Below are 20,058 nucleotides of genomic sequence, written 5' to 3'. Positions count from 1 at the left end.
ATTTAAAAAGAATGTGTGATTAGATCAGGCTGCTCAGTGATGTTTCCTTCTAGCTCCAATACCTCAAGTCTAATTCCACTTGCTTCAGTTTGTCAAGATGTCAAAGTTCCAGTCTTTCCCCCTGTAATTGTGCTTGCGTGCCTTTGTACTAAGTCACGTTAGTTGTGTTCTACCCTTTGCGACCTTAGGGACTGTAGCCCACCAAGGATCCTCTGTCCATGAGATTGTCCAAGCAAGAATACTGGAGTGGATTCAGGAAGACCCCCTCCTCCAGGGGATCTTCCTGACCCAGTGATGAGACCTGTGTCTCATGTCTCCTGAATAGGCAGGTGGGTTCTTTACCACTAGCACCACCTGGGAAGGTTTACCTAGAGTCTAATAAATTTTTTCATGTGTAGAAAGGGATTTATTTTTATTGTTTCTGTTTAAAAATGTAGCTACCTTTTTACCGTATGTATGGTAAATTTAGATAATAATCTTCTGTTCTCAGAGCATGTTTTAAACTAGAAGATGTTCTCATCCACTTTCTTCTTTGAAGAAAACTGAAAAATTTATAAAAAGCAGTTCTTGTTTGCAAAATTGTTTTAAATATTAGCCACAATCAAGAGCTTTACTTCATACTAACTTTGTAATAAACACGATATTATCTACTCTGATTTCAAATGAGCTGGGCCATTTTGGTCCATTAGGTAATCCATTACCTACTGCCTGTACTAGTATATTTGGCTTCTGTATAAGATCCTCTGCTTGGTGTGCCTTCTTACACATAGTCTGTGCCCAGTCTTTAGAATGGCACCAGATGTGTACAGAGTAAGCATTCAAAAAGGATCTGATATCCAGTCCTTTCTCATTTTCACTCAACTTTGTGGGCCGCAGGTTATGCAACTATCACCCTGAAAGATCTAAAATTCAAAATCTGTTGCAACTTCTTCAGTTTTTGTCTTTTCATCATTTTTGAACACAACCTTGACCATAACTTCTGGAAATCACTTATACAGTTCTTATCTGCGTTTCATGAGAAGAAATGATATTTACTCAGTATCCTCTTGTAAAAGAGCTTGTGCTGAACATCAATCTCTCTTAAAATATTTTTCATGTTAAATGTAGACTTTCTGTCTCTGCTTCTTTGCCTCAGCATTAGCAGAATGTTCTTACTCTAAATATAAAATTATATTAAAAAAGCAAGAAACAATATTTTCTTTAATTAGCTTCTTCCTTTAGGGGTTTTAGAAGAGGGGTTATGACTTGACAAAGATCCTTCCCATCTGTTTCTGTTTTCTTGCTTTTATTTTGACTTCCTTTCGTTGTCTTATCAAATATCACATGAATCATTAACTTTTTTTTCATCTCTTCTTTTGGTTTCCTTTACTTTATATGATTAAGACATTATGTTGAGAAAAGTTTAGGGCTACTACATTTCATATTAGCCTAATATTCTTTAGGTAAATATTAAATGTTCTAGATAAATGATCTTATATATTTGCCATCTGTTATATTCATATTTTTCTCAGCTCTGGAGTACTAAGATATGGGCACATACAACTTTTTTGTGAAAGCAGCAAAATTCATTCAGTTACAGATGTCTGGATATAAGTTTTGACCAAATAGATGCTATTTTTAATAAAGCTACTTCCTAACAGAAATGTAATTTATTAATCTCTTTGTGCAAAAAACAAAAAACAAGAGATCCTTGTGTATGTTTTCAAGGGAGTTCTATTCAAAACTGGAATATATACCTATCTGCATACTGAGTAATACTCTTCAGTGACACAGTCTCTTGTTAATGTTTCCATGAAAGCATTGGATTTCTGGTGTAATCCACCTAAGCAATTTGAAATTGTTCCAATTTTTAATAAAATCGCATCATATATTGTGATTGTTGTTGAACAAACTTCATTAACTTTTTAAAATAAATGATCAAGCTATTTAATACTTTAGTTTCATATATGGAATATGAGCTAAATTCTATATCTGTTTATATGTATTAGATGCTATAAATAACTACATATAAAAATAGGTACAAAATACTAAATCCGTGTATATGTATAACTGAATCACTTTTCTGTACCCCTGATACTATCACAACACTGTCAATCAACAATACTCTAATATAAAATGAAAATGAAATTTAAAAAGTAAATATAATTCACAAACACAAAACAGAACTATATTAAAACGAGATAAATTTTTATAAGTATTTTAAAATATTTTCTTTAACTCATCTGTCGCTCTAAATCTGCATAATAACAGTAAGCAGCATGCAAAAATTCATACCTGCAATAAACTATTCAGTGATCTAGATACTTACTTATTCACCAAATTAGAGCTGTAAGCATCAAATCACAATGAACTTTGGAACTATTAAAGGAATTTGTAATTTAAATAGTTTCACTCAATCCCTACTCCCACATGCTTTTAATTAGAAGAGACTTTTTAATTAAGTACTCCCATGCACAAAGTGCCGCTTGATGATTTTTCTGTCATATCAGCCTCCCTTACAAAAGCAAATAATCATTGTGTCAAAGGAAGATATTTGCTCTGAAACCAAACTATAAGAATTCTAGTTCTGATTTCAAGTTGTTCATTTGAGGCTTTGCATACTAAAAGGAAGCCTCTGTTTTCTGAGAACATAGTGAGAATAGATTTACAAAACAGGGAGACTGATGGTATCAAGATGTCTAAGGTTCAGTCCCTTCCTCTGCATCAGAGTCAGTGTATTTCCTCCAGTAATCTTCCAACTGCTTTTTAGAGGAAGTGACATAATGGAATAGATGTGGATTCAAGTAAATATCAATTCATTGCATATCTATTTGCTAGTTCTTTGAAAATATGCAGGATAACTTAATTTTTTTAGGCTTTAATAGCCTATTTGTAAAAGGCACTAAGAATACATTTTTTTTGTTGAGTTGTTGAAAAGTTTAGATTTGAAATCTGTAAAGTGCCCTGAACACAATAGACTCTCAGAAAATATTATCTATGCTGTTCATAAGTATTATTACCTTTATTTCCAATTTGCATACTAAGTCGCTTCAGTTGTGTCTGACTGTGCAAACCTATGGACTGTAGCCTGCCAGGCTCTTCTGTCCATGGGATTCTCTGGCAGGAGTGGGTTGCCATGCCCTTTTCCAGGGGATCTTCCAGACCCAGGGATTGAACCTTCGTCTCTTAAGTCTCCTGCATTGGCAAACAAGTTCTTTACCAGTAGCACCACCTGGGAAGCTCCTATTTCCAGTTGATTTGATCTTTAAAAAAATCTTACCCAGTTGAAATATCAGGGAATGATTATTTCATAAACCATGCTCAGCAGCAGGAAAAATATTTCTTGGTGGCCAGCAAATACAGAAATAAAGATGATATAGGAAATGATGAGTAAATGTGAGATTATCTACTTAGAAATGAAGTGCAGTGTACAAAAGACAGCCGTGAAAACAAAACATAAATAAAGCCTCTGAGCTTCTAAATGCCAATAATACAACTCTGAATAATGAAGTCTTAGCCATGAAAATACTCAGAAGTTCCAATCATCGCCATCCTGTAGCTTGATTTTTAGGGCCTTCTCTAGGGCTCCATCACTTTGCCTACTGTTTGAAGAGTCAGGCAAGGACAGAATATTGGAATACTTATTACATAACATAAAACCATGGCACAGTTTGAATTATGGGCCCATGTATTTTATCTAGCACCCTTGCCATTAGGCTTGCTCTCAGATGGTTTGTTATTGGAGGCCTGAGGTAGACCTAGTACTACTACTAAGTCGCTCCAGTCGTGTCCAACTCTGTGCGACCCCATAGATGGCAGCCCATGAGGCTCCGCCATCCCTGGGATTCTCCAGGCAAGAACACTGGAGTGGGTTGCCATTTCCTTCTCCAGTGCATGAAAGTGAAAAGTGAAAGTGAAGTCGCTCATTAGTGTCCGACTCTCAGCGACCCCATGGACTGCTGCCCACCAGGCTCCTCCGTCCATGGGGTTTTCCAGGCAAGAGTGCTGGAGTGGGGTCCCATAACTCAGAAGCCTGATGTTAGCTCTCTGGGTACATCTATATGTGATTATTTGCTGTAGATTAGCAGGTCAATATAATTTCTCAGGAACAACATAAAATTACTTAAACTTTTTTTTTCCTTACAGATTCTAATTTATCCAGAAATATGTTTCAATAAGGGCTTCCCTTGTGGCTCAGTGGGAAACAATATTCCTGCAATGCAGGAGATGTGAATTTGATCCCTGAGTGGGAAAGATTCCCCTGGAGAAGGAAATGGCAACACACTACTGTATTTTTGCCTGGGAAATCCCATGGACAGAGGAGCCTAGCAGTCTGCAGTCCATGGAGTCACAAGGAGTCCATGAACATGACTTAGTGACTAAGTAAAATGTTTTAATAAATATGACAAAATTATAAAGTAAGCCTACTTCAAAGTTAGGCTTTGTAGACAAAAGGAGAGAGAGTTACTCTTCTAGAGTCTGTCTGTGCCTGATAAATTTCTATTTCCAGTTAATTCTAAGGCAGATAATCTCTGATATCTAAGTATTATTGAACCATGGAAATGCCTTAACTATAACAATTGGAATCTATTTTACAGCCAGCCTTTTTAATGCTTGATGCTTTCCACTTGTTATGAACATGAGTCAAAAATTTGAGACATATTTATTAAAAGTAATTGTTATAGTAGACTAAATACTGAGCACATAAATATGTTTACAATTTTTATAAACATATTTTGTATATGGCTGCAATAAAAATCTTCCAAAATTATTGTGTTATATTTTTAATGTATATATTTTTGTTTTAAAATTTAGTTTCAGATAGACTTTAAAATCTCTAAATGCTAAAGGAATTATTTTTAGCACATAAGCATGTTAATTAATTAATTTCTCCAAAAGTTTAACATTTGAGACTGCATTAAAATCTTTAAAGAAAGCATCATGCTGAAGCATTCTCCTTCTGATACTGATGGGAAAAGAATTATGGCTGCTGCTTTTGTGGGTCTCGCCGTGTAAGAAACTTCTCATATGTAACATCAAAGTGAGACAAAGTGCTATGAAGTTGATTCTTATGGTGAGCTCTATTAAGAGATGTTTAATAAGACAGCAATGCAAGCAGGGAAGGAGGAAGTATTTATTTTGAAGCTTCTAGAAGGAATAACAGACTTCAGCAGTGCAGAGCTTGGTGTGCGACAGGGTTACTGCATGAGGGAGAAGGGTGACAGATAAGATTAGAGAAGAAAGTCAATGCCAATTATATAGAACCTGGATGAAGAATCTCGCTAGTGGATCTTTTAAAACAATGTGTGTGCTGTGTGCCAAGTCATGTCTGACTCTTTGCGATCCCATGGATAGTAGCTCACCAGGCTCCCCTGTCCAGAGATTCTCCAGGCAAGAATATTGGAGTGGGTTGCCGTTTCCTTCTCCTTATAACAATGTGCAAAACTATAATGATTGATGATTAATGAATGACTTTTGTATAACCATTCTTTGCTACTGCATTCCTTCTCCTAACGTGCTGTAGGTATCAATAATCTTTAAGGCTTTAATTTTTTTCTTTAATGGAAAAAGACTTTTAAGAATTCGTAATCTTGAGATGTTAATTTTGAGCAAATCGTTTCTTTTCCACAAGTATTTTGAATGACTTCACTGAATGAAATTTGAATTTTGAAGACAAATGTTTCTCCTCCCCTGTCTAATCTTAGGAAACATTGTCTATTAAAAAAAAAAAGAATGAGAATGATATCTTCAACATAAGTGAATACATGAATGATAGAAATATTGAGATAAATTGGAAGGAAAGAAAAGTTGGGTTAAATTAAATAAAGACTAAGAAAGAAAATTTTGGTTAAAAGCGCCAGTATTCTTTGGTTATTCCTATAATTTCTATTATAGATTTTAAAACCATTTAGTTGCTTTACTTAGTAAAAATCATTATCAAAAATATCTATTAGGAGTTCTGATTTTTAGACACATGACACTAAGAATGTGAAAAACTGAAGCTTTATTTTTTAATTTTTTAAAATATTAGTTTATTAGGTTTATTTGGGCTTATTTATCTACTCTGTATATATAAACCACAGGAAAATTGTATCTGATTTGTTCATTCATTTGTTCATTCAAACCCATACTTATTGAACATTCACTGGGTGCTCAGATTATACCAATAAGCCAGAGTTCATAATATCCTGGAGGCAAAGCTGAAACATGTGGTAGGAATATACAGTTTTAGGTACATCAATATTTCTGTGAAGTAGAAAAACGGTTTAACATTGGTTTTAAGTTACTAATTACCGCAGATTATGTATAAGCACTCAATTAACTTAATGTTGAACGTGAGATCTACACATATTTAGACTGTGTTTCCTAAATCACTGTAGTTTATTTCTAGTTCCTTGTGTATGAATTCTTAAAGTTACCAGACATTTCGCAAACACTTGCACTGCAATAAGCATTTTTCAAATATTTGAAAACGTTACTTTTCTATATACCTTCTACTATAGATATTAAATTATGTGAAATTTAAACATTTTATACAAATATTTTGAAAGTTTAAAGCACACCATAAAGTGGACAGTTGAGAGGGTAATAGATTTATGTTTTGCTTTGTTTTTCCTCTGGATTTTGATTTCTTATTTATGCTTCATTCTAGTATATTTATTGAAGATTTATTTCTTTTTCACATAGCTGTATTTCTCAACTGGTAAAAGTTGAGTAATATATTTGCATCTTAATATTTAATTATTCTATTAATCTCACTTCAAGGTGGAAAGATTATAGTTCATTGATATTGATGAAATAACCTGGATGACTTTCATGTAAATAGCAACAAGTGTGCACACGAGTTGCATTACATAGTATATTTAACAACACCTCTCAGTCTTTCATAATGGAGATATATCTGAGTGCATTCAGAAAAAAATTGGTTCTGCAAGCTTGGAGGAAGTAATTGTCATTCAACAGAAATCAACTAGCTTTGCATATCAGTAACACACACACACACACTCTTACATATTTTCTGAGTGCTCTGTACTGATATCAAAATAGCAAATATATATTTATGAGAATTTATGAAATGCTGTATTCGTTTCAAACATATAAACTCAATGTAATTATGAAATTGATTTTGAGAATATGTGAAAAATGTTGCTTCCTAAATAAGTGAAGATAGAATAAAACCCACAAATTTTATATTGGGTTGTGTAGTTTTTATTTTCACATTTGTCTCCAAGATGTCATATAATTATTTTTTGTTGTTCATTTTTAGATGGAAGACTGTATTTGAAAACTACTGTCATGTACTGAATCTTTCCTGTTGAAGAAACCCATGTTATAGTAAAGAACTCTGCAGTCAGACGTTCATCATTGGAAAGTTTGGAAAAAAATAAAGTCCTTTTAAGGGAACTTCCTCAATTTTGTGTATTAATGTTCTTTAAAGTTTAAGTATTCTACAAAAAAAGGTTTTCCTTTATTGATTTTCATCTGTGGTTCATACCAGAGACCTGAGAATGTTTGTAAATGTACAAGTATCAAACTTCATACAGTTAATAACTGCAACTTTGCTGCTGGACACTTGTATACAGTTTAAAAGCAGGTCTGAATAAGACCTACCTTTTGTTTTTTAATGGAATGAACCATTTTCCTCTTCTGAAAATTCTGTATCTGAGCACATCAAGATTCTTGTAGCACTGGTCACCTAGACTTAACAGAATTATGTCCTCCAGAAACCAGCAAGAACACTTGGAAATGAACTTGTAGAGGACATAGAGGATTCCTAAAAAGTCAGTAAATCACAGAATAATATTGTTACATTCTATTTTAAACTCTCTAACTGTGGTTTTTCTCCTGAAGATTTTTGTCTCATGTACTTTCCAAAAGACCAACAAATGGATATTGACAACAACCCCGTGAAATAACATTTTGCATATCTGAAAAGAAGCATTGGATATAAGCCAAAAGGTTTCACTGAAGGTCTTTTTACCTTAAAAAATATATAAATGCAACATGTTTTCATTCCAAACTGGTAGTGGTATATAGAACTTAAAATGATCAGGATGCTTCTTCTTCAAACTGTTGGTCACATGTACAGTATATAAACATAAAACATACAAGGAAGGTATTATGTATGCAGTAGTATACTAGAGTTTAGGAAAATGAAAATTTTAGAAAATATGTTTTGTCACCCTGTTGGTCAGAAAGACACCTTTCTGGTTTTAACGCATGCAGGCATGTAAATATTTGTCTGGAGTCACAGTATTAATGAATGAGATCTTATGCATCTGGTGACAACAGAACTCTGTGTCAGCCACTTTTATTTGTATATTGAACCCTAGTTAGTGCCCCAAACTGCACTATTGAGAATGGATTGTGGCTGAATAGTAAATCAAAACACCAGAAATATTTTTATATGTTAATGTCATATTATGTTAATGTTGCTGAAAGACAAAACCTAACAAACTCTTGATCTTTGATGTATCAGTCCAATACCATGTAGCGCTGAGTGATAAAGTTCAAATGTGTTGTGCTTCCCACCCTGGTCAGAGGGAAGGGTGCCTATGTGTTATTTTCACTGTCTTCTTGAGAGTTACCATATGTGTTTTCACTTTTGTGCAGATAACTGGAAGTCAAGCTGCAAACAGTGCTTACTACAGGCTGAAGTTACCTTCTCTTTGTTTTTACATACGTGGAGTTACACCTTTAAAGACTGAAATCATGAGTCAGTACAGTTGCTGGACATTTTATGATTTTGCTGTCATCTTAAATTTTATGATCTTAACATTATTTATTACCATAAATAGCAAAATCTTAAATGGCCAAGGAAACTACCTTAAAAATGTTTAAAGATAGTTCTCATTGGCTATTAATGATTTGGTTAAGAAATTAACATTATAGATACACTGGCACTAAGCTTCTATAGTTTTTAGGTCTTCCTTGCAATACTGAAACGTATTTCTTTTGTGTAGCTCGCTATTAACCAGCTAAGGCCATTTTTAATACAATAAAAAGGTTATATATGCAGTTCCTATTTTTAGCTTGCTTAAAAGGGAGCAATATTTTTATTTAAAACACTGTTAGTAAGTGCTTTATAGAAACTTGGTTTTCTAAGCATAATTCTTCCATAAACATCTTTTGTTATTTAAACACAAGAGATTTTATTCCTTGTTGTATGTATCTCTTGCTTTTCCCTGTATGCAGTCTTTAAAGGATTATAAAACTTAAAATCAGAGGGACTTGTGGCAACCTTTTGAATCATACATTTTTGAAAGCTTTTTTTTAAAAGCCCACAACTTCCATAAGTAGTAATCAGCCATTGCTCTGCTTCTTGCATAGAGTCACCTGTTAAGTAGGTTAAATAGTTTTAAAATACATATTTTCCAGACCTTTGAGAATGCTTTAGTGTTTGGTTCACTATAAAAGGAAATTTTAGAAAGGAATAAAAAAAAAAGCTAAAGAGAGAATCTTACTAACATGTTGTAAATATTACAAGTCAAGAAATGTTATTTTAAGTCTGTAACTTAAGTTTTTTACCCTTTATTAGTTATACAGGTTGGTTTAAAATTCGTTTTTTGGTTTAAACAAGTAAAATTGTGCTCATTTTATGGTTTCCATGCTTTTGTAATCCTAAAATTATTAATGTCTAGTTGTTCTATATTATAACCACATTTGCGCTCTATGCAAGCCCTTGAAACAGAACATACTCATCTTCATGTAGGACCTATGAAAATTGTCTATTTTTATCTATATATTTAAAGTTTTCTAAAAATGATAAAAGGTTATTACGAATTTTGTTGTACAAAATCTGTACAAAAATCTGTTTTTACATCATAATGCAAGAATTGGAAATTTTTCTATGGTAGCCTAGTTCTTTGAGCCTGGTTTCAATGTGAGAACCACGTTTACTGTTATTGTATTTAATTTTCTTTTTCTTTTCAACAATCTCCTAATAAAACTGTCTGAAATCTCCCAGTGACTTTATTTATAGTTCATCTTTATTAAATTTTGTGAAATGCATAGCATTGAAGAAATATTTACTTTCTAATGGGAGGCATCTAAAAACAACATAAGTCAGCTCTTTACAATATGAAGAAAACAATGCTCAATGATTTTATTTAACATGCAACTGCTTCTATCTCTAATATGAATTACTGCGGTGAAAAACATCATAAAAGCACACTCTGTAGTTATTGTTTAACAAGCAGATTTTCCATATTTTGTTTCTTGCCAGCTAAGCAAACTGCCCACATATACATGATTTATTTATGTACATTTTTCAGTTTATGAAGCTGTTATTTGTACCTTTTTCCTTTATATTCTTATATTCCCATGATTCTTATTTTACAAAGCTTTGTGCTGAATAATGTAAAGGAGACATGTTGATGGAACAAAATATATTATTCCCGTATCTATAGGAGTGTAGATTTGTAACTTTAACTCAGTGTTTTGTTTTTACTCTCTATCATTGAAAAAAAAAAAAAAGGCTTTTAGAATCTTTGCAATTCCAATAGCTTTTAATAATATAAACGTTTTAACCAATCCAAAATGCCACACTTAAGGAAATCACAGATACTCTGTGAATACTCCAAACATTCCCAAAAGAATGGAAAATGATTTTTTTTTCTGTCTAAAGAAATTATTTCAATGAATTAACAAATAGTGATAGATCCCTAATAAAAACCTCAAATGTTTATGTGACCACTACGAACACATTATTCTCTTCTGTCCTCACAGGTTTATGTTGGTAAGACTTGTATTAGAATATCATATGGCCTCTGGATGTTAGCAGAATTTGGTGATGATTTAAGGTTTCTCCCCATGTGTTTTCATTGGCATTAGGAAATTTACAATATGAACAAAAGTTATTTATTACTAGAAGAGAGTAAATTATAAATAAAAGTTACATGGATTGCATTTTTACAATATGGGGAGTGGAGATGTTAATAGAATTAAAATATTGCAAATGACATTGTAAATATATCACTTTTCTTCATGTGTAGGCTTGGTGCTAACATTTATCTTTCATATGTACAACTGGTATATAAAAGCTGAACTGATCCTCATTTATTCCTTTAAACAGATTCATTAATAAAGCCTCATTCTGCAGAAAGCACAGTGCTAAGTGTTGTAATGAATGAAAATATAGCTTTGCCCCAGAAGAGCTTATAATTTTGTTGGAATAGGAAGTCTTACTTTCAGCAAGAGAAGAGTCACTGAGTGTCTCCTAGTCTGCCATGGACGTAGAACTAGTGTTAAGAGGTTATTGACTTAGATACCTTCCTACTAAATGGTAACAATCTATATCCATTTTGTGCATTCACTTTCTAGTGACTAATACAAGACAGTTTGCAGGTCAGACAATTCTGCAGAGATTGACAAGAATATATTTCCCGCTATGTAAAACACCATACTAGTTATTCTTTTTCTGTTACTTTTCATGTATTTCAATCATATCACTCTTCTTGCCAGTCCTCACAAACTTTGTGTTTCTCTTAATTAATTTATTTTTAATTAAAGGATAATTGCTTTACAGTATTGTGTTGGTTTCTGCCATACATCAACATGAATCAGCCATAAATATCCCCCTTGAACCACCCTCCCATTCCTTCTGCTCCTCTCAGTGACTCTGCTTCTTTCTCCTCTCATTGCAGGCATACATGTTCCTCTTGATTCCTCTATTATTCAGGAGCATAAGATCCCACCCATCGAGGCAAACCAGTCATTTTCTTACTGTCCTAAGCTAGATTCTGAGTTCTGATTGTCTCAAGTCAACGCATGTGGCAGTTAGTTAGCTAGGTACTGCAATACATGCATTTGGGGAATTTGAGAAAATACTGTGTCCAGTTAAATTGGAATTTCTGGAGGTTGGGGCTGCAGGATCAGGATTTTTAGGTTCCTCATTTCAGTTCAGTTTAGTTGCTCAGTCGTGTCCGATTCTTTGCGACCCCATGAATCGCAGCATGCCAGGCCTCCCTGTTCATCACCAACTCCCGGAGTCCACCCAAACCCATATCCATTGAGTCGGTGATTTCATCCAACCATCTCATCCTCTGTCATCCCCTTCTCCTCCTGCACTCAATCTTTCCCAGCATCAGGGTCTTTTCCAATGAGTCAGCCCTTCGCATGAGGTGGCCAAAGAATTGGAGTTTCAGCTTCAGCATCAGTCCTTCCAGTGAACACCCAGGGCTGATCTCCTTTAGGATGGACTGGTTGGATCTCCTTGCAGGCCAAGGGACCCTCAAGAGTCTTCTCCAACACCACAGTTCAAAGGCATCAATTCTTCAGTGCTCAGCTTCCTTTATAGTCCAACTCTCACATCCGTACATGACCACTGGAGAACCATAGCCTTGACTAGATGGACATTTGTTGGCAAAGTAATGTCTCTGCTAATAAGCAGCCCCGTTGAAGATCACTGTCTGGAAGGGTAGCAAGTAACACATAGAAAGTGGCTAGCAGGTCTTCTGCTATGGGGTTCAGTTCAGTTCAGTCACTCAGTCGTGTCCGACTCTTTGTGACCCCATGAATCGCAGCACGCCAGGCCTCCCTGTCCATTACCAACTCCCGGAGTTCACTCAGACTCACATTAACAGGTAGCTAAAGTGAGTGGGGTCCCTTGTGAGCTGTACAGCCACTACAAAAGCCAACTAATATTTCTGTAAAATGATTAAAATGATCTAAAATCTGTAAATAATTAACATGTATTTTAAAACTAATTTCAGCATTGTGAACTTAATGCTGAATTGAATATGAATTTGCAGTTCTATCAGTCAAATACAATGGAAGTCACATTATTGTTTCTAAATAAAATTACTGGCTAATATGACTGCAGACTAAGTATACAAGGAGGTAAAACTTTCATTTCAATTATCACTGAGACTTCTTCCTTCTGAACGACCTCAGTTTGAGCATTTTTCACAGTGCAAACCATTTGGGGGGAACTCTTCGAATTTTCGTTCCTGTGATTCAGTGTTTAAGAGGCTGTCCTAAGCCCTTCTCTCTGGAAAGACTCCAGATTCGTGAGAGAATAATTTATGACACACTGTGGTATGAGTCTCAGTGTGGGGAAAACAAATAATTTTGTAAATGGGGAAGTATACAGTTTGAAAGGAGTAATGTTTCCACGCTTTATTTGTACTGGTAAAATGTCATTCAAGACAAGTAGACTGCACCCCACTCCAGTACTCTTGGTTGGAAAATCCATGGACAGAGGAGCCCGGTAGGCTGCAGTCCGTGGGGTCGCTAAGAGTCAGACACCAATGAGCGACTTTACTTTCACTTTTCTCTTTCATGAATTGGAGAAGGAAATGGCAACGCACTCCAGTATTCTTGCCTGGAGAATCCCAAGGATGGGGGAGCCTGGTGGGCTGCCATCTATGGGGTCGCACAGAGTCGGACACGACTGAAGCGACTTAGCAGCAGTAGCAGCAGCAGATTGTGATAAGTTTTGCATATGGAACATAATACCAGGAGCGACCACTAAAAATGTAACAATATACACCCTTAGCAACAGTGTAGACAAATCAAAATAGATTTCAAGGCTGTAGTAAGATTTCAGTTCAGTTCAGTTCAGTCGCTCAGTCGTGTCCGACTCTTTGCTACCCCATGAATCGCAGCACGCCAGGCCTCCAGGTCCATCACCAACTCCTGGAGTTCACTCAGACTCATGTCCATTGAGTCAGTGATGCCATCCAGCCATCTCATCCTCTGTCATCCCCTTCTTCTCCTGCCTCCAATCCCTCCCAGCATCAGAGTCTTTTCCAATGAGTCAACTCTTCACATGAGGTGGTCAAAGTATTGGAGTTTCAGCTTTAGCATCATTCCTTCCAAAGAAATCCCAGGGCTGATCTCCTTCAGAATGGATTCGTTGGATCTCCTTGCAGTCCAAGGGACTCTCAAGAGTCTTCTCCCACACCACAATTCAAAAGCATCAGTTCTTCGGTGCTCAGCCTTCTTCACAGTCCAACTCTCACATCCATACATGACCACTGGAAAAACCATAGCCTTGACTAGACGGACCTTAGTCAGCAAAGTAATGTCTCTGCTTTTGAATACGCTATCTAGGTTGGTCATAACTTTTCTTCCAAGGAGTAAGCGTCTTTTAATTTCATGGCTGCAGTCACCATCTGCAGTGATTTTGGAGCCCAGAAAAATAAAGTCTGACACTGTTTCCACTGTTTCCCCATCTATTTCCCATGAAGTGATGGGACAAGATGCCATGATCTTCATTTTCTGAATGTTGAGCTTTAAGCCAACTTTTTCACTCTCCTCTTTCACTTTCATCAAGAGGCTTTTTAGTTCCTCTTCACTTTCTGCCATAAGGGTGGTGTCGTCTGCATGTATGAGGTTATTGATATTTCTCCCGGCAATCTTGATTCCAGCTTGTGCTTCTTGTAGCCCAGCATTTCTCATGATGTACTCTGCATAGAAGTTAAATAAGCAGGGTGACAATATACAGCCTTGATGTACTCCTTTTCCTATCTGAATCCAGTCTGTTTTTCCATGTCCTGTTCTAACTGTTGCTTCCTGACCTGCATACAGATTTCTCAAGAGGCAGGTCAGGTGCTCTGGTATTCCCATCTCTTGAAGAATTTTCCACACTTTATTATGATCCACACAGTCAAAGGCTTTGGCATAGTCAATAAAGCAGAAATAGATGTTTTTCTGGAACTCTCTTGCTTTTTCCATGATCCAGTTGGCAATTTGATCTCTGGTTCCTCTACCTTTTCTAAAACCAGCGTGAACATCAAGAAGTTCACGGTTCACGTATTGCTGAAGCCTGGCTTGGAGAATTTTGAGCATTACTTTGCTAGTGTGTGAGACGAGTGAAATTGTGTGGTAGTTTGAGCATTCTATGGCATTGCCTTTCTTTGGGGTTGGAATGATAACTGACCTTTTCCAGTCCTGTGGCCACTGCTGAGTTTTCCAAATTTGCTGGCATATTGAGTGCAGCACTTTCACAGCATCATCTTTCAGGATTTGAAATAGCTCTACTGGAATTCCGTCACCTCCACTAGGTTTGTTCGTAGTGATGCTTTCTAAGGCCCACTTGACTTTACATTCCAGGATGTCTGGCTCTAGGTGAGTGATCACACCATCGTGATTATCTTGGTCATGAAGATCTTTTTTGTACACTTCTGTGTATTCTTGCCACCTCTTCTTAAAATCTTATGCTTCTGTTAGGTCCATACCATTTCTCTCCTTTATCAAGCCCATCTTTGCATGAAATGTTCCCTTGGTATCTCTAATTTTCTTGAAGAGATCTCTAGTCTTTCCCATTCTGTTGTTTTCCTCTATTTCTTTGCATTGATCACTGAGGAAGGCTTTCTTATCTCTTCTTGCTATTCTTTGGAACTCTGCATTCAGATGCTTGTATCTTTCCTTTTCTCCTTTGTTTTTTGCCTCTCTTCTTTTCACTGTTACTCCTAGGCAAAATACTTAACTCAATATTTCCCATATAGTGAGCGCTTAAAAAATGGTAAGTAGTCAAGCAAACAAAATATGATAAGTATTTCTTTTTTTCCCAGTTTTATTGAGATATAACTGTATAAGTTTAAGGCATACAGCATAATGATTCGACTTAATTCATCATAAAATTATGACCACAGTAAGTTTAGTGAACACCCATTATCTCATATAGATAGAAAATTACAGAAGTCGAAAAAAAATTTCTTTGTGATGAGAACTCTTAGGATTTACTCTCTTATAAGTTTGTATATATAACATACTAGAGTTAGTTTTACATTATATCACAGTGTTAATTGCACATTATAAGTAGTTTCTTATCTTATAACTGGAAGTTTGTACCTTTTGACTAATTTTCATCTAATTCCTCCTTTCTCTTCCCTCCTCTGGTAACCACAATCTGATCTCTTTTTCTATGAGTTTGCTTTTGAAATAAATTGGAGCTACAACACTGTTAGTACATGACACAGTGATTCAGTATCTCTATACATTTCAAAATTGTCACTACAATAAGTAATTACCATCTGTCACAATACAAGATATTACATAGTTATTGACTATTTCCACACACTATACATTTCATACCCATGATTCATTTATTTTGTAACTGGAAGTTTGTTCCTCTTAATTTTCCTCACTTATTTCTCTCCTCTTATCCCCAACCCTGCAAATGATAGGTATTCTTACTAAGTACATTTTTAAATTTTATTTTTCTTGTTCTTGTCTATATCTGGAAAGTTTTCCTTGTATTTTGCTTTGAATTATTTGCAATTGGTTCTTTGTTTTTTAAAAAAATAAAGGCTCAAATTGAAGAACAGTTTTTGAACTGGCCTAAACTCTTCAAAAATGTTAATGCCATAAAAATAAAGATTGAGAAGCTATTAATGCTAATTTTCTGATACCTATCATTGAATATTCATTAATATCTGAAATCATGTTAAAATAATTAGTTACTAAATGAATGTAGAGACCCTGTGATCCATTGCTCAGTTCAGTTCAGTTGCTCAGTCGTGTCCGATTCTTTGCCACCCCATGAATCGCAGCACGGTAGTAAGATTAGCTTTCTGATAAAAAAGTAAATATTTGTGAATAATTCATCAGGAACTTTAAGATACTTTGCTAGTAGTTTCCATCTTCTCTCAGGTACTTTGGTTGTTCTTTTAACAATGCTAATTCTGGGCCAAACTTGGTCCGCTACTGCAGATGAAGATAAGTTAGTTGATACATCTCTAGCATGATGCATCTCCATTTTCTTTGTATTGAGTATACTCTCGTCAGTAATATATTTCAGACCTTTATTTTTTTAAGTAGAAATTGAAATGGTAAATATTAATTTTTAGAATTTGTTTTTAACTTAATTTTTCTTTTATATTGGAATATAGTTGATTGACAATGTTATGTTCATTTTCAAGTGTACAGCAAAGTGACTCCATTATACATAAAAATATACATATATTTACTTTTCAGATTCCTTTCCCATATAGGCTATTACAGAATATTGAGTAGAATTTCTTGTGCTATATAGTAGATCCTTGATAATTAGTTACTTTATATATATATACATAAATATATATAAAGTATATATATAGTATATATAAAGTATATATATAGTATATATAAAGTGTATATATAGTATATATAAAGTGTATATATATATATATATATATATATAATGTGTATATGTTAATCTGAAAGTCCTACTTGATCCCTCCCTCCTCAACATTTGTATTTTAGAAATCTCACTGTTAAATTCTATCCCAAGTGTGAGGAGCTGAGTTGATACCACTCAGTCCTTCTCTTACTAATTCATCTTGTTAGATTTACAAAGGAAAATGTGCTCCCATACAGATGGATCTTTTATTTAAGTCCATCTGGTTGTTATGTACCTGGGTTTATTTATGATTCATATTTTTTGGCTCCTTCCATTAATAAATTTTGATGCTTCTTAGTATATGCTTCACAGGCTTTGCTTTTATTTTTCCCACAGATAGCTACTATAAGACAATAGGTACACATCAGCATCTAAATGAATATGGGCAAATTCTTAGAAAATGAAGTTCCCAGCACTGCAAGAAGAACTGTACAAAAATGCAGAATCTGATTAAAAAAAAATCCCATAGGCAAATAATCTAATAGAACAATGTATTTTTAGGGTTAAAATGGGAGTTTCTACCCCAAGATGGGAGTAGTAGAAAATTCTGAATTGACTAACATAAATGATGCTTTAGCTTCTGGATTTGGCAAGTATTTAAAGATATCTCTAGGTTTTGGGGACACCACATCATCCCTGAGGAGTTTTTTCACCTACAATTGCTTCAGTGCCACCAAATGTACCTCTAATTTGGGCAGGTTATTTAGGAGTACTCTTTTGTCTGCTGAATATTCATTGTTCCTACCAGGTGAAATTCCAACCTGAGATAGACACTTGTCCTCTGTGTCCAATAGCTTCAGATACTCCTCAAGAGTGGTTCTCTTGAGGTCCCTTCCCTAGACTTTAGATGAGAGAGAGATACCCTTCACCCTCTGTGGGTGATTGGAGGGAATTGAACCTGGGACAATCCACAACCCTCAGAAACATTTTCACTTCAATTATTCACCTCATTTCTTTAATCAATTTTATTATCTGTAGATGGATGGACAGCTGAGGCCAGAAAATTAGTTTTCAGATAGCTGTCTGCAAGTTATGCATGATGACCTTGCATCTTACCTTAGAATATGGTATTCATTTCATTCATTAATTGATTAAAATTTTTTAATTACTTTAAATTTTTGGAGATAATTATAAACTAAATGCAATTATAAGAATTAATGAAGAGGCATCCTATATACACCACTCATTTTCTTCAAGGATCACATTTTGCATAAATATAGTATAGTATCAAAACTGAAAAATAGACTTTGATAACATCTACTGACTTTATTCAGATTTCAGCAGAATTATATGCACTTATTTGTGTGTGTATGTATGTTCAGTTCTACACAATCTTATCACAAGTATATATTACTATGAGCACCACCACAGTCAAGATATAGAATATTTCCATCATAGGGATACCTCATGCTATTTCTTAAATTAATTTTTATTGGAGAATAGTTGATTTACATTGTTGTGGTAGTTTCTTCTATGTGTGCTTAGTCACTCAATTGTGTCCAACTCTTTGTAACCCCATGGACTGTAGCATGCCAGGCTTCTCTGACCATGGGGATGCCATGCCCTTCTCCAGGGGATCTTCCCAACCCAGGGATCAAACCAAGGTCTCTGTGGATTCTTTACTGTCTGAGCCACCAGAGAAGCCCAGTTTCTTCTGTAAATGAACTTATTTTTCAAAGTATAATAGAGACACAGAAGTAGAGAACAAACCTCATGCTAAATTTTTATAGTTACAATCACTAACCTTTCTCCCTACCTCAGTATAAGTCAGGGTTCTCCATAATCAGTAGTATAAATATACATATACACAGAGAGAAATGTGCATGCTACCTGGCCCTGTAGAGAATGTAGAGCCTTCAAATGTCCCCACTCCTGTTCCTCTGACAGTCCCTGTGGGCTGTAGCAAGGGAGTGGGTGAAATTGCCTCCGATGCAGGTACAGAGTTGGGTCAAATTGGGGCAACCTGCCCATGTGGGTTGCAGCTGTTATTCAGTCCAACATTTGTACCATCTGGATGGAAACAGAAAGAAATTGCAGGAGTCCATGGGCTGTATTCAAAGCAGTTTGATTGGTGATCACTCAGAAGCTGGGCCATTGCTCTTTGCATTAATAATTAAGTTATTCTAAAGGGATTGCTGGGCTTCCCTGATGGCTCCCACGGTAAAGCGTCTGCCTTCAATGTGGGAGACCTGGGTTCGATTCCTGGGTTGGGAAGATCCCCTGGAGAAGGAAATGGCAATCCACTCCAGCACTCTTGCCTGGAAAATCCCATGGATGGAGGAGCCTGATAGGCTACAGTCCATGGGGTCGCAAAGAGTTGGACACGACTGAGCAACTCCATTAACTCTATGACTTGGACAATGAGAAGCGGAGAGGTAAATGATCATGATTAAACCCTGAGGGGTCAAAATATATGGAAATAAAGTTGGGCTATCTTGCAAGAGACTGAGACTGCCCTCTCTGTTTCAATCTGCTAGTTCATACCAGCCTTAGCCTGTATATGGATCCTACGAACTAACACTTCAATAGACATGACAGGTAAAGTACATAGAAAAGCAGCTAGCACAGTGCCTGGTTAAGATGGTGTATTTTCAAGAATGCCAGATTGCCTTTGAAATACAGTGATTTGGTTAATGCTATCACAGAATGTGTTGTTTTAGACTCTAAACAAAGCCCAAGACAACTGCCAAATGAATTTGGCACCACCCGCCAGAGTTCCCAACCAGTGAGAAACTGGAAAATTGTTTATATTGGTCCTCTCCCTCTGACTGAGAGTTCTCAATGTACCCTTGCTTGTGTGGACACTGTATAACCAGTTTGCACTATTATGGTATTAGAGATGCCAGAGTACAATGCATAAATGCCCTGGTAAAATAGACAGTGATTAGTGTCACATTTTAAAGGTCATGCTGTGCAAGACTGGGCTAAAGAACATGACATTGAATGGAGGCTCTATCTCTCCCATAGTCTGA

The 20,058-nt window shown here is 35.5% G+C and overlaps 1 protein-coding gene across 1 annotated transcript in view; it reads left to right on the top strand.

Annotated features, from left to right (window-relative positions):
* DACH1 (dachshund family transcription factor 1) overlaps nucleotides 1-7,299 on the top strand; it is a 456,840-nt gene extending 449,541 nt beyond the window's left edge. The window contains exon 12 of the mRNA XM_068984532.1: nucleotides 7,247-7,299. Within this exon, the coding sequence (XP_068840633.1) occupies nucleotides 7,247-7,284 (38 nt within the window). The 3' untranslated portion in view covers nucleotides 7,285-7,299. The remainder of the gene's footprint in view (nucleotides 1-7,246) is intronic.
* Nucleotides 7,300-20,058: the final 12,759 nt, after the last annotated feature.

Source organism: Capricornis sumatraensis, chromosome 12 (assembly GCF_032405125.1).
Source record: "Capricornis sumatraensis isolate serow.1 chromosome 12, serow.2, whole genome shotgun sequence".
In the NCBI taxonomy this organism is placed as follows: Eukaryota; Metazoa; Chordata; class Mammalia; order Artiodactyla; family Bovidae; genus Capricornis; species Capricornis sumatraensis.
Note: the sequence above shows the minus strand (reverse complement) of the source record. Positions and strands in the feature narration are given on the sequence as shown.